This window comes from Panulirus ornatus, chromosome 67, assembly GCF_036320965.1.
Source record: "Panulirus ornatus isolate Po-2019 chromosome 67, ASM3632096v1, whole genome shotgun sequence".
In the NCBI taxonomy this organism is placed as follows: domain Eukaryota; kingdom Metazoa; phylum Arthropoda; class Malacostraca; order Decapoda; family Palinuridae; genus Panulirus; species Panulirus ornatus.
This window is the reverse complement of record NC_092290.1, coordinates 101,920-126,604: the sequence shown is the minus strand read 5'-3', so window position 1 is coordinate 126,604 and position 24,685 is coordinate 101,920. Positions and strand designations below refer to the sequence as shown.

The 24,685-nt window shown below is 46.9% G+C and overlaps 1 protein-coding gene across 3 annotated transcripts in view; it reads left to right on the top strand.

Annotated features, from left to right (window-relative positions):
• The first annotated feature begins 8,589 nt into the window (after positions 1 to 8,589).
• LOC139747184 (sodium-dependent neutral amino acid transporter B(0)AT3-like) overlaps positions 8,590 to 24,685 on the top strand; it is a 64,362-nt gene continuing 48,266 nt past the window's right edge. For 2 of the 3 annotated variants that reach the window (XM_071659168.1, XM_071659169.1), the window contains exons 1-4: positions 8,591 to 8,911; positions 11,627 to 12,097; positions 15,262 to 15,421; positions 19,144 to 19,367. In XM_071659168.1, coding sequence (XP_071515269.1) covers positions 11,909 to 12,097; positions 15,262 to 15,421; positions 19,144 to 19,367 — 573 coding nt within the window. In that variant the 5' untranslated portion in view covers positions 8,591 to 8,911; positions 11,627 to 11,908. Of the gene's footprint in view, positions 8,912 to 11,626; positions 12,098 to 15,261; positions 15,422 to 19,143; positions 19,368 to 24,685 lie in introns of all 3 variants that reach the window. The other variant, XM_071659170.1, reaches the window with a different exon arrangement.

The following is a 24,685-nucleotide window of genomic DNA, read 5'->3' as shown; positions in this document are numbered from 1 at the left end:
ACGTCATCGTACCAGTACCTCCACCAAAGAGGTCTGTGATTCACAGGTCCACTTCGTTGGAGGACATAGAATTGATGGAAGCCAGAACCTCCACTTCCAGGGACCGATCATGTTCTCCTGGGGACTCGCCCAAGTTCCGACATAAACGGGCTAAGAAAACTGGTCGGTTAAATAACTCTTAAACTAACACGTTCAACATCATCCAGTGGAATTGTAGAGGCCTTAGGCATAAGCAAGCACAACTACAACTGTTGTTTGCACTGTATAGGCCAGCCGTGATATGTTTGCTGGAGACCCTTCTAAACGGCACAGTCGAAGACTGTTACGTTTTAGATAGCTATCACTCGTATAGAAGAGACGAGAATCGTGGGGTAGCTATCTATGTACAACAAAGTTTACCTCACACAGGAGTGACTTTAAATTCTACTCTAGACGCTATCGCATGTAGAGTGAAATTTAATAACATATACCTGGCCATTTGTTCAATATATTGTTCCGGTTCCAATGCACTTGATAATGAGTTAAACTTGCTTGTTAATCAGTTGCCTCACCGTAAAGTAGTTTTAGGAGACTTCAATGCTCATCATCAATGGGGAAGCATCCGGGCAGACGCCAGGGGAGAACAAATGGTTGATTTTATGATAAACGCCAACCTCGCTCTTCTAAACGATGGTAGTGGAACTCGTGTAGATGACCGAGCTGGCAATATCTCGGCAATTGATTCATCCTTGTCATCGCCGGATATACTTAACATGGGGTATTTATGACGACTCCCTAGGAAGTGACCATTTCCCGATCTGTCTTTTTTATTCATGCGACATTATTACCAACCCGTCTCGTCTCCGCCTAAATTTAACTATAAGAAAGCAGACTGGGTGTCATTTGCAAGGCAAGCCGTCCTTGATATATCCGGTGGTGACACTGATACAAAAGTCCTCAAGGTTACCTCCACCATACTGAGGGCTGCTGAGAACTCTATACTTAAGGTTTCTACAATTTCCACAAAGCATAGTTCCTTGGTGGAAATGCACTGCGTGAGCGCAATAGGAGATACAGGATGGTCGACAACGAGCCTTCAGATAATAACTTTATTGCATACAAACGTGCGAGGGCTCAGGCAAGAACTATCTAACAAGCCAAACGAGACTTCTGGCGCGGCTTTGTCTCTACCGTGAACAAGGACACACCAGTAAGTCAGGTCTGGTCCACAATCAAAATCAAAAGATACAAGCCGCCACTTCCACCGCAAATCCTCCAGCAAGATCAAATTATCGACGACCCGGTGAACATTGCCAACACACTCGCCAGGAGATTCTCAGAAACAAGCAGCTCGGCCAATTACGACCCGCGCTTCCTACACCACAAGCGACAGGCCGAGCTGCAGATACCAGACTTTGCCACAGAAAATACTTTTGATTATAACCAAATATTCACAATGAAAGAATTGCTTCTTGCCCTGATATCCTGTAAAGGTTCGAGCCCGGAACCCAGCGGGATCACTTACGGGATGATCCAGCCTTACTAAGTTAACATTGTACAATGAGATTTGGACGTCTCGAACGTTTCCAAACTCATGTCACTTTGCGCACGTCATCCCCATCCCAAAAGGTTCTGAGCGCCTTACGAATATAAGTTCGTTTCGACCTATTGTGCTCACGAGCTGCATTTGTAAGGTCGTAGAGAGAATGGTTAACAGAAGGCTACTTTTTTTTTTTTTTTTTTTAGAATCGAAGGGTTTATTAAATGATCAACAGTGTGCTTTCCGTCGTAAGAGGCACATTGGATCATTTAATACACCTAGAATATTCTATCCTAGTCATTTAGTAAAGTGTGTTTTTTGGTTGCTGTATATCTAGATTTAGAAAAACCCTTCGACATGACATGAAATTGAATTTTAAGCAAACTTTATGCTTTTTGTTTGATTACCCATATTTGTAAGATATCTTAAAAAATAGAACTTTTGCTGCGAAACTTGCAGCACTCGATGTCACTTCGGACACATTTGTCCAAGGGGTGCCGCAAGGCAGCGTTCTTAGCCCAACATTATTTAACATCTCGCATTCTTGGGTAAAATGCAACCGTGGATACTGTGCCGACTGGGTGGTATTTGCCGCAACGTCGGCCCAATACCCACAAATCTTTTGTTTCCATTACTTATATTCATTATTATTTATCTTTATCATATCAAAATCACACACGCATTTTTTTGATAGGTATTTAGGAATGATGACATCAGTCATACATTAAATAGGGTTGCAGGCCTAATGACCTTCCTCATAGGTCGATGGCCGTAAAACCCAACAAACGAGATAACTGGGCCCTCAAAGTAAATAGGGTCAGAGAATGTGACTCCCCAAAGTTGTCTAGACATCCTTTAAGTGTAGCTCCACCGCTTTTATCAAATATACAAAGGAAAGCTGTGGAGCTACACCAAAAGGATGTCTAGACAACTTTGGGGAGTCACAGTACTGGATGTTCTAAAAGCCGTGTCTAGCTTAGTCATACTGAGAGGAAACTTGGTTTTGAATTTGCAGGCCCCCAGGTTTCACTGACTGTGGTCGTACATATTCCTTCTCTGCACTATTCATTTCACTCATAATGTCATTTTCACTAGAGGGAGTATTTTCATTTGTTCTCATATGTCTTCGGTTTCTTGTGTACTCTGTCCCATTTATATTCACTTTGTAAGACCTTGATGACACCTCCCCTAAGTTACTCAAAGCCAAAGAGGATGGAAAGGATGCACTGTTGGCCTTGTTAGAGTGGAGGAACACACCCACAGAAGGATTGGACTCCTGTACAACGCTTTATAGAAAAATGCATTAGAATACCACTTCCAGTGACTGACCAGCTACGATAACCACAACTTTGTAGAGGAGTCCCGGAGGTGCAACAAAAGGAAGTAAAAGAATCAAGCCAAATACTACAACCCATCAAGTAAAGATTTGCAGCCGCTGCAGCCCGGTGGTGGTGATGTCAGGGTGCAACCACTCCCAGGAAAGGCAGTATGGAAGAAAAGAATAATTGTAGGGGAGGTGTCACTAAGGTCTTAGAAAGTGAATATAAATGGGACAGAGTACACAGGAAACCGATGACATCTAATAAGAATAAAAGAAAATGGTGCTGTCAGTGAAGATGACATTATGAGTGAACAGAGTAGTGCAGAGGAGGAGGAACTAGGGGGCCTGCGGCAAACATCCCAGGACCGTACTTTGAAGAAGCCAAGATACCTGGATGACTATGTTTAGCAAAGCCAACCTATGTAGCATGATGGTGGTGGTAGAGCTGATGGTAGTGGTGGAGGTAATGGTGGTGGTGGTAGAGATGATGGTAGTGGTGGAGGTAATGGTGGTGGTGGCAGAGATGATGGCAGTGGTGGAGGTAATGGTGGTGGTGGCAAAGATGATGGTAGTGGTGGAGGTAATGGTGGTGGTGGCAGAGATGATGGTAGTGTTGGAGGTAGAGATGGTGGTGGTGGCGGCAGAGATGACGGTAGTGGTGGAGCTAGAGATGGTGGTGGGAGTGGTGCAAGTAGTTGTGGTAGTGGCAAGGTGGAGGTGGCTGTGGTGATGGTGTAATGGGTGATAGTGGTAAATGTGGTGGTGTTGGGAGAGATGGTGGTGGAAAAGGTAGTAGCAGAGGTGGTGGTGGTCATGGTAGAGGTGGTGGTGGAGGAGGCGGTGATGGTGGTGTAGGAGGTATTGGCGGTGGTAAAGGTAGTGGTGGAGGTGGTGGTAGAGGAAGTGGTGACGATGGTGGTGAGGGAGGTAGTGGCGATAGTAGAGGAGGTGGCGATAATGGTAATGGAGGAGGTAGTGGCGGTGGTAGAGGTGATGATGATAGTGGTGGAAGAGGTGGTGGCGGTGGTAGAGGTGATGTTAGTGGTGGAGGAGGTAGTGGCGGTGGTAGAGGTGGTGATGGTAGTGGTGGAGGAGGTAGTGGCGGTGGTAGAGGTGGTGATGATAGTGGTGGAGGAGGTAGTGGCGGTGGTAGAGGTGATGATAGTGGTGGAGGAGGTAGTGGCGGTGGTAGAGGTGATGATGATAGTGGTGGAGGAGGTGGTGGTAGAGGTGGTGGTGATAGTGGTGGAGGAGGTAGTGGCGGTGGTAGAGGTGGTGGTGATAGTGGTGGGGGAGGTAGTGGCGGTGGTAGAGGTGGTGATGATAGTGGTGGAAGAGGTGGTGGCGGTGGTAGAGGTGATGATAGTGGTGGAGGAGGTAGTGGCGGTGGTAGAGGTGGTGATGATAGTGGTGGAGGAGGTAGTGGCGGTGGTAGAGGTGGTGATGATAGTGGTGGAAGAGGTGGTGGCGGTGGTAGAGGTGATGATAGTGGTGGAGGAGGTAGTGGCGGTGGTAGAGGTGGTGATGATAGTGGTGGAGGTTACATCAAGGTTTAGCCCGTGAGGAGCGAGACCAGAGGTAACCATAGCAACAGAGGAGAGGGTACGGCGCCTGGCATGACGGCAGCTTTGGCTCCTTCACCACTTGGCTCCCGCACCGACCACACCTGCCTCCCCCTCACCGCTTGGCTCCCGCACCGACCACACCTGCCTCCCCCTCACCGCTTGGCTCCCGCACCGGCCACACCTGCCTCCCCCTCACCGCTTGGCTCCCGCACCGGCCACACCTGCCTCCCCCTCACCGCTTGGCTCCCGCACCAGCCACACCTGCCTCCCCCTCACCACTTGGCTCCCGCACCGGCCACACCTGCCTCCCCCTCACCACTTGGCTCCCGCACCAGCCACAACTGCCTCCCCCTCACCACTTGGCTCCCGCACCGGCCACACCTGCCTCCCCCTCACCACTTGGCTCCCGCACCAGCCACACCTGCCTCCCCCTCACCACTTGGCTCCCGCACCAGCCACACCTGCCTCCCCCTCACCACTTGGCTCCCGCACCGGCCACACCTGCCTCCCCCTCACCACTTGGCTCCCGCACCAGCCACACCTGCCTCCCCCTCACCACTTGGCTCCCGCACAAGCCACACCTGCCTCCCCCTCACCACTTGGCTCTCGCATCAGCCACACCTGCCTCTCCCTCACCACTTGGCTCTCGCACCAGCCACACCTGCTTCCCCCTCACCACTTGGCTCCCGCACCAGCCACACCTGCCTCCCCCTCACCACTTGGCTCCCGCACCAGCCACACCTGCCTCCCCCTCACCACTTGGCTCCCGCACCAGCCACACCTGCCTCCCCCTCACCACTTGGCTCCCGCACCAGCCACACCTGCCTCCCCCTCACCACTTGGCTCCCGCACCAGCCACACCTGCTTCCTCCTCACCACTTGGCTCCCGCACCAGCCACACCTGCTTCCCCCTCACCACTTGGCTCCCGCACCAGCCACACCTGCCTCCCCCTCACCACTTGGCTCCCGCACCAGCCACACCTGCCTCCTCCTCACCACTTGGCTCCCGCACCAGCCACACCTGCCTCATCACCACCACTTGGTTCCCGCACCAGCCACACCTGCCTCCCTCTCACCACTTGGCTCCCGCACTAGCCACACCTGCCTCCCCCTCACCACTTGGCTCCCGCACCAGCCACACCTGCCTCCCTCTCACCACTTGGCTCCCGCACCGGCCGCACCTGCCTCCCCCTCACCACTTGGCTCCTGCACCGGCCACACCTGCCTCCCTCTCACCACTTGGCTCCCGCACCTGCCTCCCCCTCACCACTTGGCTCCCGCACCGGCCACACCTGCCTCCCCCTCACCACTTGGCTCCCGCACCGGCCACACCTGCCTCCCCCTCACCACTTGGCTCCCGCACCGGCCACACCTGCTTCCACCTCACCACTTGGCTCCCGCACCAGCCACACCTGCCTCCCCCTCACCACTTGGCTCCCACACCTGCCTCCCCCTCACCACTTGGCTCCCGCACCAGCCACACCTGCCTCCCCCTCACCACTTGGCTCCCGCACCAGCCACACCTGCCTCCCCGTCACCACTTGGCTCCCGCACCAGCCACACCTGCCTCCCTCTCACCACTTGGTTCCCGCACCGGCCGCACCTGCCTCCCCCTCACCACTTGGCTCCCGCACCGGCCACACCTGCCTCCCCCTCACCACTTGGCTCCCGCACCGGCCACACCTGCCTCCCCCTCACCACTTGGCTCCCGCACCGGCCACACCTGCTTCCCCCTCACCACTTGGCTCCTGCACCAGCCACACCTGCCTCCCCCTCACCACTTGGCTCCCGCACCGGCCACACCTGCCTCCCCCTCACCACTTGGCTCCCACACCAGCCGCACCTGCCTCCCCCTCACCACTTGGCTCCCGCACTAGCCACACCTGCCTCCCCATCACCACTTGGCTCCCGCACCGGCCACACCTGCTTCCCCCTCACCACTTGGCTCCCGCACCAGCCACACCTGCCTCCCCCTCACCACTTGGCTCCCGCACCAGCCACACCTGCCTCCCCCTCACCACTTGGCTCCCGCACCAGCCACACCTGCCTCATCACCACCACTTGGTTCCCGCACCAGCCACACCTGTGAGGGTGCAGGCTGTATTGTGGTGTGTAGAGGCAGGTTGGAGGGTTATGTGTGGAGGCAGGCTGGAGGGTGGTGTGTGGAGGCAAGTTGGAGAGTGATGTGTGGAGGCAGGCTGGAGAGTAATGTGTGGAGGCAGGCTGGAGGATGGTGTGTGGAGGCTGGAGAGTGATTGGCAGGCTGGAGAGTGATGTGTGGAGGCAGGCTGGAGGGTGGTGTGTGGAGGCAGGCTGGAGGGTGGTGTGTGGAGGAAAGTTGGAGAGTGGTGTGTGGAGGCAGGCTGGAGGATGGTGTGTGGGCAGGCTGGAGAGTGATGTGTGGAGGCAGGCTGGAGGGTGGTGTGTGGAGGAAAGTTGGAGGGTGGTGTGTGGAGGCAGGCTGGAGGGTGGTGTGTGGAGGCAGGCTGGAGAGTGGTGTGTAGGCAGGCTGGAGAGTGATGTGTGGAGGCAGGCTAGAGGGTGGTGTGTGGAGGCAGGCTGGAGGGTGGTGTGTGGAGGCAGGCTGTAGGGTGGTGTTTGGGGGCAGGTTGGAGGGTGGTGTGTGGAGGCAGGCTGGAGGGTGGTGTGTGGGCAGGCTGGAGGGTGGTTTGTGGAGGCAGGCTGGCGAGTGATGTGTGGACAGGATGGAGGGTGGTGTTTGGGGGCAGGATGGAGGATGGTGTTTGGGGGCAGGATGGAGGGTGGTGTTTGGGGGCAGGTTGGAGGGTGGTATTTGGGGGCAGGTTGGAGGGTGGTTTGTGGAGGCAGGCTGGCGAGTGATGTGTGGACAGGATGGAGGATGGTGTTTGGGGGCAGGATGGAGGATGGTGTTTGGGGGCAGGTTGGAGGGTGGTATTTGGGGGCAGGTTGGAGGGTGGTTTGTGGAGGCAGGCTGGAGAGTGATGTGTGGGCAGGCTGGAGAGTGGTGTTTGGGGGCAGGTTGGAGGGTGGTGTTTGGGGGCAGGCTGGAGGGTGGTGTGTGGAGGCAGGCTGGAGGGTGGTGTGTGGAGGCAGGCTGGAGGGTAGTGTGTGGAGGCAGGCTGGAGGGTGGTGTGTGGAGGCAGGCTGGAGAGTGATGTGTGGGCAGGATGGAGGGTGGTGTTTGGGGCCAGGTTGGAGGGTGGTGTTTGGGGCAGGTTGGAGGGTGGTGTTTGGGGGCAGGCTGTAGGGTGGTGTTTGGGGGCAAGTTGGAGGGTGGTGTGTGGAGGCAGGCTGGAGGGTGGTGTGTGGGCAGGCTGGAGGGTGGTTTGTGGAGGCAGGCTGGCGAGTGATGTGTGGACAGGATGGAGGATGGTGTTTGGGGGCAGGATGGAGGGTGGTGTTTGGGGGCAGGTTGGAGGGTGGTATTTGGGGGCAGGATGGAGGGTGGTTTGTGGAGGCAGGCTGGAGAGTGATGTGTGGGCAGGCTGGAGAGTGGTGTTTGGGGGCAGGTTGGAGGGTGGTGTTTGGGGGCAGGCTGGAGGGTGGTGTGTGGAGGCAGGCTGGAGGGTGGTGTGTGGAGGCAGGCTGGAGGGTAGTGTGTGGAGGCAGGCTGGAGGGTGGTGTGTGGAGGCAGGCTGGAGAGTGATGTGTGGGCAGGATGGAGGGTGGTGTTTGGGGCCAGGTTGGAGGGTGGTGTTTGGGGGCAGGTTGGAGGGTGGTGTTTGGGGGAAGGTTGGAGGGTGGTGTGTGGAGGCAGGTTGTAGGGTGGTGTGTTGAGGCAGGCTGGAGAGTGATGTGTGTGCAGGATGGAAGGTGGTGTTTGGGGCAAGTTGGAGGGTGGTGTGTGGAGGCTGGCTGGAGGGTGGTGTGTGGAGGCAGGTTGGAAGGTGGTGTGTGGAGGCAGGCTGGAGGGTGGTGTGTGGAAGCAGGCTGGAGGGTGGTGTGTGGAAGCAGGCTGGAGAGTGATGTGTGGGCAATATGGAGGGTGGTGTTTGGGGGCAGGTTGGAGGGTTGTGTGTGGAGGCAGGTTGGAGGGTGGTATGTGGAGGTGCGCTGGGGAGTGATGTGTGGGCAGGCTGGAAGGTGGTGTGAGGATACAGGGTGGAGGGTGGTATGTGGGAACAGGCTGGAGGGTGGTGTGTGGAGGCAAGCTGGAGTGTGGTGTGTGGGGGCTGGTTGGATGCTTATGTGTGTGTAGATGGACTGGTGTGTGGAGAGGCTGGGTTGCGGAGTGCGCGTGTGGGAGGCTGGCAGGTGTTGTAGCAAAGCAACTTTAACAGGTCGGTCCGGCAGCTGAGACGCAGTTGGACCTGGGTCGGTAACACTGGTGGAGGTACTGCTGCTTACCTCGGCAAAATAGTTGCTGGTCATTCAAGCTTGTCTCTCTCTTGGCCAAGCTGGCCTCCTTTACTGAGGCTTGCCTGCTCTGGAGAAGGCCTCTCTAACAGAAGGACAGTTGACTTGAGAATATATATTGTTTTCGGACATGTCCATATACTCGAGAAGAGCACTAACGACCATCAGGTGGGTTGTTGTACACACAACATCTTTGACATTTATTTAGCGGTTAATATATTTCATACAAGACTCTTGTACGTGTGGATGAAGTGTTGCTTCAGTTGTAGGATGTTGTATTAGCTGACTTATAGCATGTAGGCGAGGTGTGGCCACACTTGAACGATGTTGTATTAGCTGACTTGTAGCAGTGTAGGTGAGGTGTGGCTACAGTTGTAGAATGTTGTATTAGCTGACTTGTAGCAGTGTAGGTGAGGTGTGGCTACAGTTGTAGGGTGGTGTATTAGCTGACTTGTAGCAGTGTAGGTGAGATGTAGCTACGGTTGTAGGGCGTCGTGTCATTTGACTTGTAGCAGTGTAGATGAGGGATGGATACAGTTGTAGGGTGTTGTATTAGCTGACTTGTAGCAGTGTAGGTGAGATGTAGTTACGGTTGTAGGGCGTCGTGTCATTTGACTTGTAGCAGTGTAGATGAGGGTTGGATACAGTTGTAGGGTGTTGTATTAGCTGACTTGTAGCAGTGTAGGTGAGATGTAGTTACGGTTGTAGGGCGTCGTGTCATTTGACTTGTAGCAGTGTAGATGAGGGATGGATACAGTTGTAGGGTGTTGTATTAGCTGACTTGTAGCAGGGTAGGCAAGGTGTGGCTACAGTTGTAGGGTGTTGTATCAGTTGACTTGTAGCAGTGTAGGTGAGGTGTGGCTACCGTTGTATAATGTTGTATTAACTGACTGGTAGCATGTAGGCGAGGTGTGGCTACACTTGAACGATGGTGTGATAGCTTACTTGTAGCAGTGTAGGTGAAGTGTAGCTACAGTTGTAGGATGTTGTATTAGCTGACTTGTAGCAGTATAGGAGAGGTGTGGCTACAGTTGTAGGGTGTTATCATATGACTTGAAGTAGTGTAGGTGAGGTGTGGCTACAGTTGTAGGGTGTTGTATTAGCTGACTTGTAGCAGTATAGGTGGTGTAGCTACAGATGTTGGGTGTTGTATCATATGACTTGTAGCAGTGTAGGTGAGGTGTGGCTACAGGTGTAGGATGTTGTATTAACTGACTTGTAGCAGTGTAGGTGAGTGTGGCTACTGTTTTAGGGTGTTGTATTAGCTGACTTGTATCAGTATAGTTGAGGCATGACAACGGTTGTAGGGTGCTATATTAGTTGAATTGTAGCAGTGTAGGTGAAATATGGCTAGAGCTGTAGGGTGTTGCATTAGCTGACTTGTAGCATTGTAGGCGAGGTGTGGTTAGTTGTAAGGTGTTGTATGAGCTAACTTGTAACAGTGTAGGTGAGGGATGGCTACAGTCGTAGGATGTTTTAGTTGACTTGTAGCAGTGTAGGTGAGGCATGACCACAGTTGTAGGGTCCTGTATTAGCTGACTTGTAACAGTGTAGGTGAGGCATGACTACAGTTGTAGGGTGTTGTATTAGCTGACTTGCAGCAGTGTAGGTGTGATGTAGTTACACTTGTAGGGTGTTGTGTCAGTTGACTTGTAGCAGGGTATGTGAGCTGTGGTTTCAGTTGTAGTGTGATGTATTACCTAAAATATGACAATCCAGGTGAGGCTTGGCTATATTTGTAAGGTGTTGTATTAGTTGGTTTGCAGCAGTGTAGGTGAGATGTGGCTACAGTTGTAGGGTGTTGTATCGGCTGACTTGTATCAGTGTAGGCGAGGTGCGGATACAGATGTAGGATATTGTATCACTTGACTTGTAGCATGTAGGCGAGGTTTGCCTACGCTTGAACGATGTTGTAATAACTTACTTGTAGCAGTGTAGGTGAGGTTTAGCTTCAGTTGTAGGGTGTTATATCAATTGACTTGTAGCAGTGTAGGTGAGGTGTGGCTACCGTTGTATAATGTTGTATTACCCAACTTGTAGCATGTAGGTGAGGTGTAGCTACACTCGAACGATGTTGTAATAGCTTACTTGTAGCAGTGTAGGTGAGGTGTAGCTACAGTTGTAGGGTGTTATATCAGTTGACTTGTAGCAGTGTAGGTGAGGTGTGGCTATAGTTGTAGGGTGTTTATTAACTTACTTGTAGCAGCGAGGCGAGGTATGGCTAGAGTTGTAGGGTGTTGTATGAGCTACCTTGTAACAGTGTAGGTGAGGTGTGCTACAGTTGTAGGGTGTTGTATGAGCTGACTTGTAGCAGTGTAGGTGAGGCATGGCTACAGTTGTAGGATGCTATATTAGTTGACTTGTAGCATGTAGGTGAGGCATGGCTATAGTTAAAGGGTGTTGTATTAGTTGACTTATAGTAATGTAGGTTTGGTGTCTTAGAGAACCAAAACCTGTCTTAGTAAGGAGGACAAAACCCTCTTTCTCTGGAAACTGCTACTTTCCTGAGGATGATGATCTTACGATAAGAGGAAAGTCTATATTCCTTTTGGATGTTAGGCTGGTGGCTAATAGAAAATGCTACAATTTAATTTGGTTGGGCTGATCACTAGCGGAAAATGCTACAATCCCAGAGTTAGGCTGAAATTGAGCAGAAACTGCTGCAATTCTAGAGTTTGTTAGGCTGATGACGCGCTGAAACTGCTAGAGTCCACAATTTTCGGACCTTATTCTCTTCTGTAGTTTACTCTCTTCTTCACTGTAATGAATGAAAAGTTTACGTCTCATATATTATTTTATGATTTTGTTTTATAAGTGATATTTACAGCTTGACGCACATACCAGATGCAACGAAATACTAAAAGATCCTTAACTTTATTTCAGAGGTTTGGATGTTATCTGATGGTGGCAGGCTGGACGAAGCTTGTACATACAGACAGACTCTGCTGATGGATGGTGTTATCAAGTGTTGTTACCTGGATACATCAGAAAACATTCAAAATCATCATCACAATTGTCTGCCATTAAGGATGAGTTTATGGTAACGAGACCAGAAACAAGAAATACTGAAGACATAAAAAGGTTCAAATAACTGCAACTAAGTCGTCAGAGAGAGAGAGAGAGAGAGAGAGAGAGAGAGAGAGAGAGAGAGAGAGAGAGAGAGAGATGGCTAACGTGTCGCAGCTGATACGGCGGCAGAGCTCGCGGGAGCTGTCAGCTCAAAAGTCCATCGACCGGTTGGAACTGGAGCTGGAGGCGCGTCTAGTGCCCACCAGCGAGGAGGTTCCTGACTACGGCGCCACCAATCACGCCTTCGAAGAGTCCAGTCCCGCAGATAAAGATTCTGCCTCCAAGGTAAGTCATCTCAACCGATGGTAACCTCTTTAAAGCATAGAGAAAATCTATCTAGAATTATAGGAAATGATTTTGTATTTCATTGTAACATGAAGGCCGGCGACACCTGAGGGTTTGACAAAGATGTAGAAGACAGTCAGTAACTGGATTTGTTGTGGTTAACATGTAGAGGACAGTCAGTAACTGGTGGATTTGTTGTGGTTAATATGTAGAGGACAGTCAGTAACTGACAGTTCATCATACCTAAGTATGTATTACTGGCAGTTCAACATACCTCTGCATGTATTACTGACAGTTCAACATACATCTGCATGTATTACTGATAGTTCAACATACCTATGCATGTATTACTGAAAGTTCAACATAGCTCTGCATGTATTACTGATGATTCAACATACATCTGCATATATTACTGAGAGTTCAACATACCTCTGCATGTATTACTGATGATTCAACATATCTCTGCATGTATTACTGAAAGTTCACCATACCTATGCATGTATTACTGACAGTTCAACATACCTCTGCATGTATTACTGACAGTTCAACATACCTATGCATGTATTACTGAAAGTTCACCATACCTCTGCATGTATTACTGACAGTTCAACATACCTCTGCATGTATTACTGACAGTTCAACATACCTCTGCATGTATTACTGACAGTTCAACATACCTCTGCATGTATTACTGACAGTTCAACATACCTATGCATGTATTACTGAAAGTTCACCATACCTCTGCATGCATTACTGACAGTCTAACATATCTCTGCATGTATTACTGACAGTTCAACATACCTCTGCATGTATTACTGAAAGTTCAACATAGCTCTGCATGTATTACTGATGACTCAACATACCTATGCATGTATTACTGAAAGTTCACCATACCTCTGCATGTATTACTGACAGTTCAACATACCTCTGCATGTATTACTGAAAGTTCGACATACCTCTGCATGTATTACTGATGATTCAACATACCTCTGCATGTATTACTGAAAGTTCACCATACCTCTGTATGTAATACTGACAGTTCAACATACCACTGCATGTATTACTGACAGTTCACCATACCTCTGCATGTGTTACTGACAGTTCAACATACCTCTGCATGTATTACTGACAGTTCAACATGCATATGCATGTATTACTGACAGTTCAACATACCTATGCATGTATTACTGACAGTTCAACATGCATCTGCATGTATTACTGACGGTTCAACATACCTATGCATGTATTACTGACAGTTCAACATACATCTGCATGTATTACTGACAGTTCAACATGCATCTGCATGTATTACTGACAGTTCAATATGCATCTGCATGTATTACTGACAGTTCAACATACATCTGCATGTATTACTAACAGTTCAACATACCTATGCATGTATTACTGACAGTTCAACATGCATCTGCATGTATTACTGACAGTTCAACATGCATCTGGATGTATTACTGACAGTTCAACATGCATCTGCATGTATTACTGACAGTTCAATATACATCTGCACGTATTTGACAGTTCACCATACCTCTGCATGTATTACTGACAGTTCAACATACATCTGCATGTATTACTGACAGTTCAACATACCTATGCATGTATCACTGATGATTCAACATACCTCTGCATGTATTACTGACAGTTCAACATACATCTGCATGTATTACTGACAGTTCAACATACCTATGCATGTATTACTGAGAGTTCAACATACATCTGCATGTATTACTGACTGTTCAACATACCTATGCATGTATTACTGAAAATCCAAATTCTTCTGCAAGTATTACTGACAGTTCAACATACCTATGCATGTATTACTGAAAGTTCAAAATTCTTCACGTATTACTGACAGTTCAACATACCTATGCATGTGTTAATGACAGTTCAACAAACCTATGCATGTATTACTGAAAGTTAGAAATTCTTCACGTATTACTGACAGTTCAACATACCTCTGCATGTATTACTGACAGTTCAACATACCTATGCATGTATTACTCAAAGTTCAAAATTCTTCTGCAAGTATCACTGAGTTCAACATACATCTGCATGTATTACTGACAGTTCAACATACATCTGCATGTATTATTGACAGTTCAACATACATCTACATGTATTACTGACAGTTAACCATACCTCTGCATGTATTACTGACAGTTCTAAATACCTCTGCATGTATTACTACAGTTCAACATACATCTGCATGTATTACTGACAGTTCAACATACCTATGCACGTATTACTGAACGTTCAAAATTCTTCTGCAAGTATTACTGACAGTTCAACATACATCTGCATGTATTACTACAGTTCAACATACCTATGCATGTATTGCTGACAGTTCAACATACCTCTGCATGCATTACTGACAGTTCAGCATACCTATGCATGTATTACTGAAAGTTCAAAATTCTTTTGCAAGTATTACTGACATTCAACATACATCTGCATGTATTACTGACAGTTCAACATACCTATGCATGTATTACTGACAGTTCAACATACATCTGCATTTATTACTGACAGTTCAACATACATCTGCATGTATTACTGACAGTTCACCATACCTCTGCATGTATTACTGACAGTTCAACATACCTATGCATGTATTACTGACAGTTCAACACACATCTGCATGTATTACTGACAGTTCAACATACATATGCATATATTACTGACAGTTCAACATACCTCTGCATGTATTACTAACAGTTCAACATCCCTCTGCATGTATTAGTGAAAGTTCTAAATTATTCTGCAAGTATTACTGACAGTTCAACATACCTATGCATGTATTACTGACAGTTCAACATACATCTGCATGTATTACTGACAGTTCAACATACATCTGCATGTATTACTGACAGTTCAACATACCTTTGCATGTATTACTGACAGTTCATCATACCTATGCATGTATTACTGACAGTTCATCATACCTATGCATGTATTACTGACAGTTCAACATACATCTGCATGTATTACTGACAGTTCAACATACATATGCATGTATTACTGACAGTTCAACATACCTCTGCATGTATTACTGACAGTTCACCATACCTCTGCCTGTATTACTGGCAGTTCAAAACTCCTTTGCTTGTATTACTGACAGTTTAACAACCTGTCGTGACCTATCTTTGCAGGTACCCTTAGAGTCGGTGAAGGAAGTAGTGGGTACTGGCGAAGGGGCAGAGCGGGAGTCGTGGGACAGCAAGCTCCAATTCCTCTTGGCCACTGTGGGTTACGCAGTAGGCTTGGGCAATGTATGGAGGTTCCCGTATCTAGCCCAGAAGAATGGCGGAGGTGAGACGTGTCAGCCACAGACTTGGGACCACAGATTGATGAAGGATGAAGGACCACGGACCATGGACGAAACGGGGTAGGACAAGAGACCAGGCCACGACTATGGATCAGGGGCCACAGAGGACCAGGACTATGGACCAGATGAGGCCCAAGGACTGCAATACAGGGAAAAACTAGGACGACGGATCAGAGGAGGACAGATGACCATGGACGAGAGTCCACGGACCAGAAGGGGTTGAGGTACCATAGACCAGGACATGGCAAAGGATCAGGGCAGACTTTAGATACGTTTAGTGACCACGGACTGCAGACCAAGGAAGGTCCAAAAACCATGGATCAAAAAGAAATCAGGGATCATGGTCCAGGAGAAAACCATGGACCATGGACCACCGTAGAATCACAGATCAAGGACCAGGGCAGATCCGGGGACCACAGAACAGAGTACTACATACTATGAAAGGACTAGGGACCATGGGTCTGGGGAAAACCAGGGACCACGGACCAGAGGATGACAAAAGACCAGAGACCAGGGCAAGTCTAGGGACCACGGAATGAAGTAGACCCAGTAACCAAATATCAGGAGAGGACCAAGAACCGTGGAACACTCCAGGGCGATGGGAGGGTCAGGGATCGTGGACCAGCAGAGGATTAGGAACCACCGACGGGATGAAGGCCATTAGACCATGGGTCACTGTTTGCGGATAAGGGACCCGGGGAAGACATTGATTATGGTTCAGATCAGGACCAGGGAGGAATAGGGACTTTGAACCAGATCAGGACCATGGACCGTTGACCAGATTAACCAGGGGAGGACCAAGGACCTTGGACCAGATCAGTATCAGGGGCCGTGGACCACATCAAGACTAAAGAACAAGGGATCGTGGACAAGATCAGGACCAGAGATAGGACCAGGGACCATGAACCAGATCGGGAGTAGGGAGGACTGAGGACTGTAGGCCAGATCGAGACCTGGATAGGACCAGGGACCTAACCAGATTAGATTCAGGGGAGGACCAGAGTCCGTTCCGTTCACCATATCGGGAACCTTGAACCAGACCAGGACCAGAGGAGAACCAGGGTCTGTGGACCAGAACAGACTTAGGGACCTTGAACCAAATGAGGTGATCTTCCTGACTCGTACTTTACATAGTACAGCTGGTGATTGATGGTGATCTTCATGACTCTTACTTTATATAGTACAGCTGGTGATCTTCCTGACTCTTACTTTATATAGTGCAGCTGGTGATGATCTTCCTGACTCTTACTTTATATAGTGCAGCTGGTGATGGTGATCTGCCTGACTCTTACTTTGTATAGTGTAGCTGGAGATGATCTTCCTGATTCTTACTTTATATAGTACAGCTGGTGATGATCTTCCTGACCCTTACTTTATATAGTGCAGCTGGTAATGGTAATCTTCCTGACTTACTTTATATAGTACAGCTGGTGATGATGATCTTCCTGACTCTTACTCTATATAGTACAGCTGGTGGTGATCTTCCTGACTTACTTTTTATAGTGCAGTTGGTGATGGTGATCTTCCTGACTTGCTTTATATAGTGTAGCTGATGATGATGATCTGACTCTTACGTGATCTTCCTGACTTACTTTATATAGTGCAGCTAATGATGATCTTCCTGACTCTTGCATACATAGTGCAGCTGGGGATGATAATCTTCCTGACTCTTACTTTATATAGTACAGCTGGTGATGATCTTTATGACTCTCACATATTGTGCAGCTGGTGTTGATGATCTTCCTGACTTACTTTATATAGTGCAGCTGGTAATGATAATTTTCCTGACTCTTACTTTATATAGCACAGCTGGTGATGATCTTTATGACTCACATATTGTGCAGCTGGTGTTGATGATCTTCCTGACTTACTTTATATAGTGCAGCTGGTAATGATGATCTTCCTGACTTTATATAGTACAGCTGGTGATGATGATCTTCCTGACTTTTACTTTATATAGTACAGCTGGTGATGATCTTCCTGACTCTTACTTTATATAGCACAGCTGGTGATGATGATCTTCCTGACTCTTACTTTATATAGCACAGCTGGTGATGATAATCTTCCTGACTTACTTTATATAGTACAGCTGGTGATGATGATCTTCCTAACTCTACCATTATGTATTAAGCCTAATGATGATGCTGACCTCCCTAACTACCAATACGTACACACCTGGTGATGCTGACCTCCCTGACTACCATTATGTATACCTCTGGTGATGGTGACCTCTGGACTCTGACACTAGTCTATATCTTATGTACCTTTTTCACGTTTATTTTTACTGCTGACTGAACATTCCTTTCTCTTTGAAATATTGTTTCCCTTTAAAAGCGTTATTCAAACAGTAACTGTGACGTTTAGGTTTCAAGGTCTGTCGCTGTTTAACCTTTGTTCCACTGCTGTTCTACCACTTTTCTATCATTGTTTTACTACTGTTCTACAACTGTTCCATAGCTGTTTTACTGATGTTATGCCACTTCTCTGTGCTGTTCCCCGACTGCTTTATCACTGTTCTACCGCTATTTAGTTCTTGTGCCACCGCTCTACCTCTATTCCATTCTTCCACTGCTGTCCTACTGCTCTTTTACCACTGTTCTGTTAATGTTCCTCCATTTTACTAATTCTGTTCCGCTGTTCCATCAGTATTCTGATGCTGTTCCATCATTGTTCCACTGCTGTTCCATTACTGCTCTACAGCTGTTAAATCACAATTTCAACAGCTTTTCCACTACTGCTCTACTGCTATTTCGCCACTGTTCTACTGCCGTTCAGTCATTGTTCTATTGCTATTCCGCCAGGTCGACTGCTGTTCCACCCGTTTTAATGTTAATCCACAAGTACTCTACGGCCGTTCAACAACTGATCCATTGCTGTTCGATCGGCGTTCTTCTACTACACCACTATCTACTGCTCTTCCATTATTGTTCTACTGCTGCTCTACCACTGTTCTACTGCTGTTCAGCCACTGTTCTACTGCTGCTCAACTAATCTTGTAGTGCTGTTGAAACATTGTTCTATTGCTCTTCCATTACAATTCTCCTGTAATTTGATTGTTGTTTTACTGCTTTTCCGCCACTGTTTTACTGATGTTCTACATGTGTTCTACTGTTGTTCCACCTGTTCTACTGGTGTTCCACCTTTGTTCTACATTTCTACCAGTGTTCCAACTGTATTCAACTACATTTCCACCACTGTTCTGGTGTTCCACCTGTTCTACTACATTTCTACCATCGTTCTACTGGTGTTCCACCTTCGTTTTGCCACATTTTCACCACTTCTGCTGGTGTTCCACCTGTGTTCTACCACATTTCGACCACTGTTCTGCTGGTGTTCTACTTGCGTTCTACTACATTTCCACCACTGTTCGACTGGTGTCTCACTTGTGCTCTACTACATTTCGATCACTGTTCTACTGATGTTTCACTATTTTATACACATTTCCACCACTGTTCTACTGATGTTTCACTGATGTTATACACATTTTCACCACAGTTCTACTGATGTTTCACTGTTATACACAATTGTACCACTATTCTACTGGTGTTTTACTAATGTTATACACAATTGTACCACTGTTCTACTGGTGTTTCACTGTTATACACAATTGTACCACTGTTTTACTGATGTTTCACTAACGTTATTCACATTTGTACCACTGCTCTACTGATGTTTCACTAATGGTTTACACTGTCTTCATTCTCAGGAGCGTTCTTGATCCCTTACTTTGTGATGCTGACGTTCTTGGGTCTGCCTCTCTTCTACCTGGAGCTTGCTGTGGGTCAGAGACTCCGGAAGGGAGCACTTGGGGCCTGGCATCAGGTTTCTCCCTCCCTTGGAGGCGTCGGCATCGCTTCTGCCGTCGTCTCCTTCGCCGTCGCCCTTTATTACAACACTGTCATCGCCTGGTGTCTCTACTACCTCTTCCAGGTTAATGATTCTGTATTTTCCATTTTCTACCTTATTACCCACTGGAACCCACCATGGCCAAGTTACACATACACCTGCCACTCGCTTGATAGTATGGACTTGTGCCTGATTATGTTTGCAAATGATGTCGAAATCATTGGGATGTGGTGAGCGAGGAGGATTGTATCGTCTTACAACGGGACATGTGCAGGCTTCTTTACGTGGTTCATGAGATTCAAGCTGTAAAAATGTAAATCAATGAGGAAGGGACAAAGTGAAAGTTCTTGATATGATCATTATTATCTAGCAGAAAATAAGCTGCTGGATTGTATGTGAGAAGGACTTGGGAGTGGCCAATGCGCTGAACCTGTCACCAAAATGGTATATTACGAGAATTGTTCTGGAGTCCAAGTGCCTGCTTGCAAATATTAACTTAGCTTCACATATATGGATAAATAAATATCATCAAGCAGTCCATATCCTAGCTAAGATCAAAACTAGAATATGTTTCTCAAGTTCGGTCACGGCACCAAAGGAGCGCAACAAAGATGGTGCCATAATTAAGAAATATGAGTTACAGGGGAAGGATAGAGGCTTTAAGATAGCCAATATTGGAGGAAAGAACACTAAGGGGTGACATAATAACCTTTAATTTTTCAAAACTGAATGATGACGTAGAAAGATGTAAGGATGCAAGTAGAGGGCATATGAAATGAACTAAAACGTTTAAAAATATGATAAAAAGTAGTTTCGTAGTATAAAACTGGTAGATGATTGGAAAAGAATGACTGAGCACATTGGTTAATTCTCGTACCACACATAAACTAAAGAGGCTGCATGATAGTGGAAGAGATGGGACTCCGAGCGTAAAACTTCCTGTCACAATACAAATAGGAAACGCACACACACACACGCGCAGCTCCGTGGTGTGGTGGTGAGCGTTACTGGCTATGAATCAGCACGGGTCATTTCAGGGTCGGACCCGCATGGGTTCGAAACCTAGGTGTGGCAGTTTGCCTACACCCAACCCAGGTGTTCAACCTTCCCTCGGGTCTGGTCGATAAATGTGTGCCACACACGCCAGTCAGACATTGCCTCTACGTACGTCAGTCAGACTGTGCCACACACCCTAGTCATATACTGCCTAACATACGTCAGTCAAACTCTGTCACACACTCCAATCAGATATTGTGCCACACGCACCAAGACTGTCAGACTTGGTGTAAACGTATTTCACTGAAATATACACCAACCCTCCGATCAGTCAATATACACCAACCCTCCGATCACTCAATATACACCAACCCTCCGATCAGTCAATATACACCAACCCTCCGATCAGTCAGTATACACCAACCCTCCGATCAGTCAGTATACACCAACCCTCCGATCAGTCAATATACACCAACCCTCCGATCAGTCAATATACACCAACCCTCCGATCAGTCAATATACACCAACCCTCCGATCACTCAATATACACCAACCCTCCGATCAGTCAATATACACCAACCATCCGATCAGTCAATATACACCAACCCTCCGATCAGTCAATATAAACCAACCCTCCGATCACTCAATATACACCAACCCTCCGATCAGTCAATATACACCAACCATCCGATCAGTCAATATACACCAACCCTCCGATCACTCAATATACACCAACCCTCCGATCACTCAATATACACCAACCCTCCGATCACTCAATATACACCAACCCTCCGATCACTCAATATACACCAACCCTCCGATCAGTCAATATACACCAACACTCCGATCAGTCAATATACACCAACCCTCCGATCAGTCAATATACACCAACCCTCCGATCAGTCAATATACACCAACCCTCCGATCAGTCAATATACACCAACCCTCCGATCAGTCAATATACACCAACCCTCCGATCAGTCAATATACACCAACCCTCCGATCAGTCAATATACACCAACCCTCCGATCAGTCAATATACACCAACCCTCCGATCAGTCAATATACACCAACCCTCCGATCAGTCAATATACACCAACCCTCCGATCAGTCAATATACACCAACCCTCCGATCAGTCAATATACACCAACCATCCGATCAGTCAAGTTGTGAATCAGTAACACAGTAAGAATTTCCTCGAGGGTCAGAGCGATGATGGCTAAGTCTAAACAATGACAGTGAGAACTACCAAAAGCAGCAGCACCGTCTTTACCTTCGGCCCTGACATGACTGACTGGCGTCCATAATCACATTGTAGTATCAACCACTGCTCTCGTACAGACAGACAGACACACACACAAGAATACTCCTAAACCTAATGCTGTCAGTATCATAAACAGCCCATGAACAAATACACAGCTAAGCAAGTAAATTGCTTAGTTTTCCATAGTTAGTGTATGTCAACTACTATACTGCTGTAAGATAACCAACTTGAAGGTAATTATCGTATAATGTTTACCATTAAATACATAACATATATCAACACAATATTATTACAGTTCAAGCAGTATGTAACTTTACATCACTTAATGTTCACCATCAAAAACATTATGTATGTCAGCACAATATTATTAAAGTAATGCAGCCAATATATATATATATATATATATATATATATATATATATATATATATATATATATATATATATATATATATATATATGATTCATTGGTGAAATTGATGAGAACTGCTATTGACGTTTGTGTGAATAAATTGTACATTTCCTTTTCCATAGCCAGAGGTTGATCCATTATGTGACGTTCATTTTTTTCATTCTTTTCAAGCTAAAAGTTTGTTTTCTAAATTGTTTCTTACATTTTTCATATGTATATATATGTATGTGTGTGTGTGTGTGTATGTGCGTATGTGTGTGTGTGTGTGTGTGTGTATATATATATGTATATTATCCCTGGGGATAGGGGTGAAAGAATACTTCCCACGTATTCCTCGCGTGTCGTAGAAAGCGACTAGAGGGGACGGGAGCGGGGGGCCAGAAATCCTCCCCTCCTTGTATTAACTTTCTAAAATGGGAAACAGAAGAAGGAGTCACGCGGGGAGTGCTCATCCTCCTCGAAGGCTCAGAGTGGGGTGCCTAAATGTGTGTGGATGTAACCAAGATGTGAAAAAAGGAGAGATAGGTAGTATGTTTGAGGAAAGGAACCTGGATGTTTTGGCTCTGAGTGAAACGAAGCTCAAGGGTAAAGGGGAAGAGTGGTTTGGAAATGTCTGGGGAGTGAAGTCAGGGGTTAGTGAGAGGACAAGAGCAAGGGAAGGAGTAGCAATACTCCTGAAACAGGAGTTGTGGGAGTATGTGATAGAATGTAAGAAAGTAAATTCTCGATTAATATGGGTAAAATTGAAAGTTGATGGAGAGAGGTGGGTGATTATTGGTGCATATGCACCTGGGCATGAGAAGAAAGATCATGAGAGGCAAGTGTTTTGGGAGCAGCTAAATGAGTGTGTTAGCGGTTTTGATGCACGAGACCGGGTTATAGTGATGGGTGATTTGAATGCAAAGGTGAGTAATGTGGCAGTTGAGGGAATAATTGGTATGCATGGGGTGTTCAGTGTTGTAAATGGAAATGGTGAAGAGCTTGTAGATTTATGTGCTGAAAAAGGACTGATGATTGGGAATACCTGGTTTAAAAAGCGAGATATACATAAGTATACTTATGTAAGTAGGAGAGATGGCCAGAGAGCGTTATTGGATTACGTGTTAATTGACAGGCGTGCGAAAGAGAGACTTTTGGATGTCAATGTGCTGAGAGGTGCAACTGGAGGGATGTCTGATCATTATCTTGTGGAGGCTAAGGTGAAGATTAGTATGGGTTTTCAGAAAAGAAGAGTGAATGTTGGGGTGAAGAAGGTGGTGAGAGTAAGTGAGCTTGGGAAGGAGACCTGTGTGAGGAAGTATCAGGAGAGACTGTGTACAGAATGGAAAAAGGTGAGAACAATGGAAGTAAGGGGAGTGGGGGAGGAATGGGATGTATTTAGGGAATCAGTGATGGATTGCGCAAAAGATGCTTGTGGCATGAGAAGAGTGGGAGGTGGGCTGTTTAGAAAGGGTAGTGAGTGGTGGGATGAAGAAGTAAGAGTATTAGTGAAAGAGAAGAGGGAGGCATTTGGACGATTTTTGCAGGGAAAAAATGCAATTGAGTGGGAGAAGTATAAAAGAAAGAGACAAGAGGTCAAGAGAAAGGTGCAAGAGGTGAAAAAAAGGGCAAATGAGAGTTGGGGTGAGAGACTATCAGTAAATTTTAGGGAGAATAAAAAGATGTTCTGGAAGGAGGTAAATAGGGTGCGTAAGACAAGGGAGCAAATGGGAACTTCAGTGAAGGGCGTAAATGGGGAGGTGATAACAAGTAGTGGTGATGTGAGAAGGAGATGGAATGAGTATTTTGAAGGTTTGTTGAATGTGTCTGATGACAGAGTGGCAGATATAGGGTGTTTTGGTCGAGGTGGTGTGCAAAGTGAGAGGGTTAGGGAAAATGATTTGGTAAACAGAGAAGAGGTAGTAAAAGCTTTGCGGAAGATGAAAGCCGGCAAGGCAGCAGGTTTGGATGGTATTGCAGTGGAATTTACAAAAAAAGGGGGTGACTGTATTGTTGACTGGTTGGTAAGGTTATTTAATGTATGTATGACTCATGGTGAGGTGCCTGAGGATTGGCGGAATGCGTGCATAGTGCCATTGTACAAAGGCAAAGGGGATAAGAGTGAGTGCTCAAATTACAGAGGTATAAGTTTGTTGAGTATTCCTGGTAAATTATATGGGAGGGTATTGATTGAGAGGGTGAAGGCATGTACAGAGCATCAGATTGGGGAAGAGCAGTGTGGTTTCAGAAGTGGTAGAGGATGTGTGGATCAGGTGTTTGCTTTGAAGAATGTATGTGAGAAATACTTAGAAAAGCAAATGGATTTGTATGTAGCATTTATGGATCTGGAGAAGGCATATGATAGAGTTGATAGAGATGCTCTGTGGAAGGTATTAAGAATATATGGTGTGGGAGGCAAGTTGTTAGAAGCAGTGAAAAGTTTTTATCGAGGATGTAAGGCATGTGTACGTGTAGGAAGAGAGGAAAGTGATTGGTTCTCAGTGAATGTAGGTTTGCGGCAGGGGTGTGTGATGTCTCCATGGTTGTTTAATTTGTTTATGGATGGGGTTGTTAGGGAGGTAAATGCAAGAGTCTTGGAAAGAGGGGCAAGTATGAAGTCTGTTGGGGATGAGAGAGCTTGGGAAGTGAGTCAGTTGTTGTTCGCTGATGATACAGCGCTGGTGGCGGATTCATGTGAGAAACTGCAGAAGCTGGTGACGGAGTTTGGTAAAGTGTGTGGAAGAAGAAAGT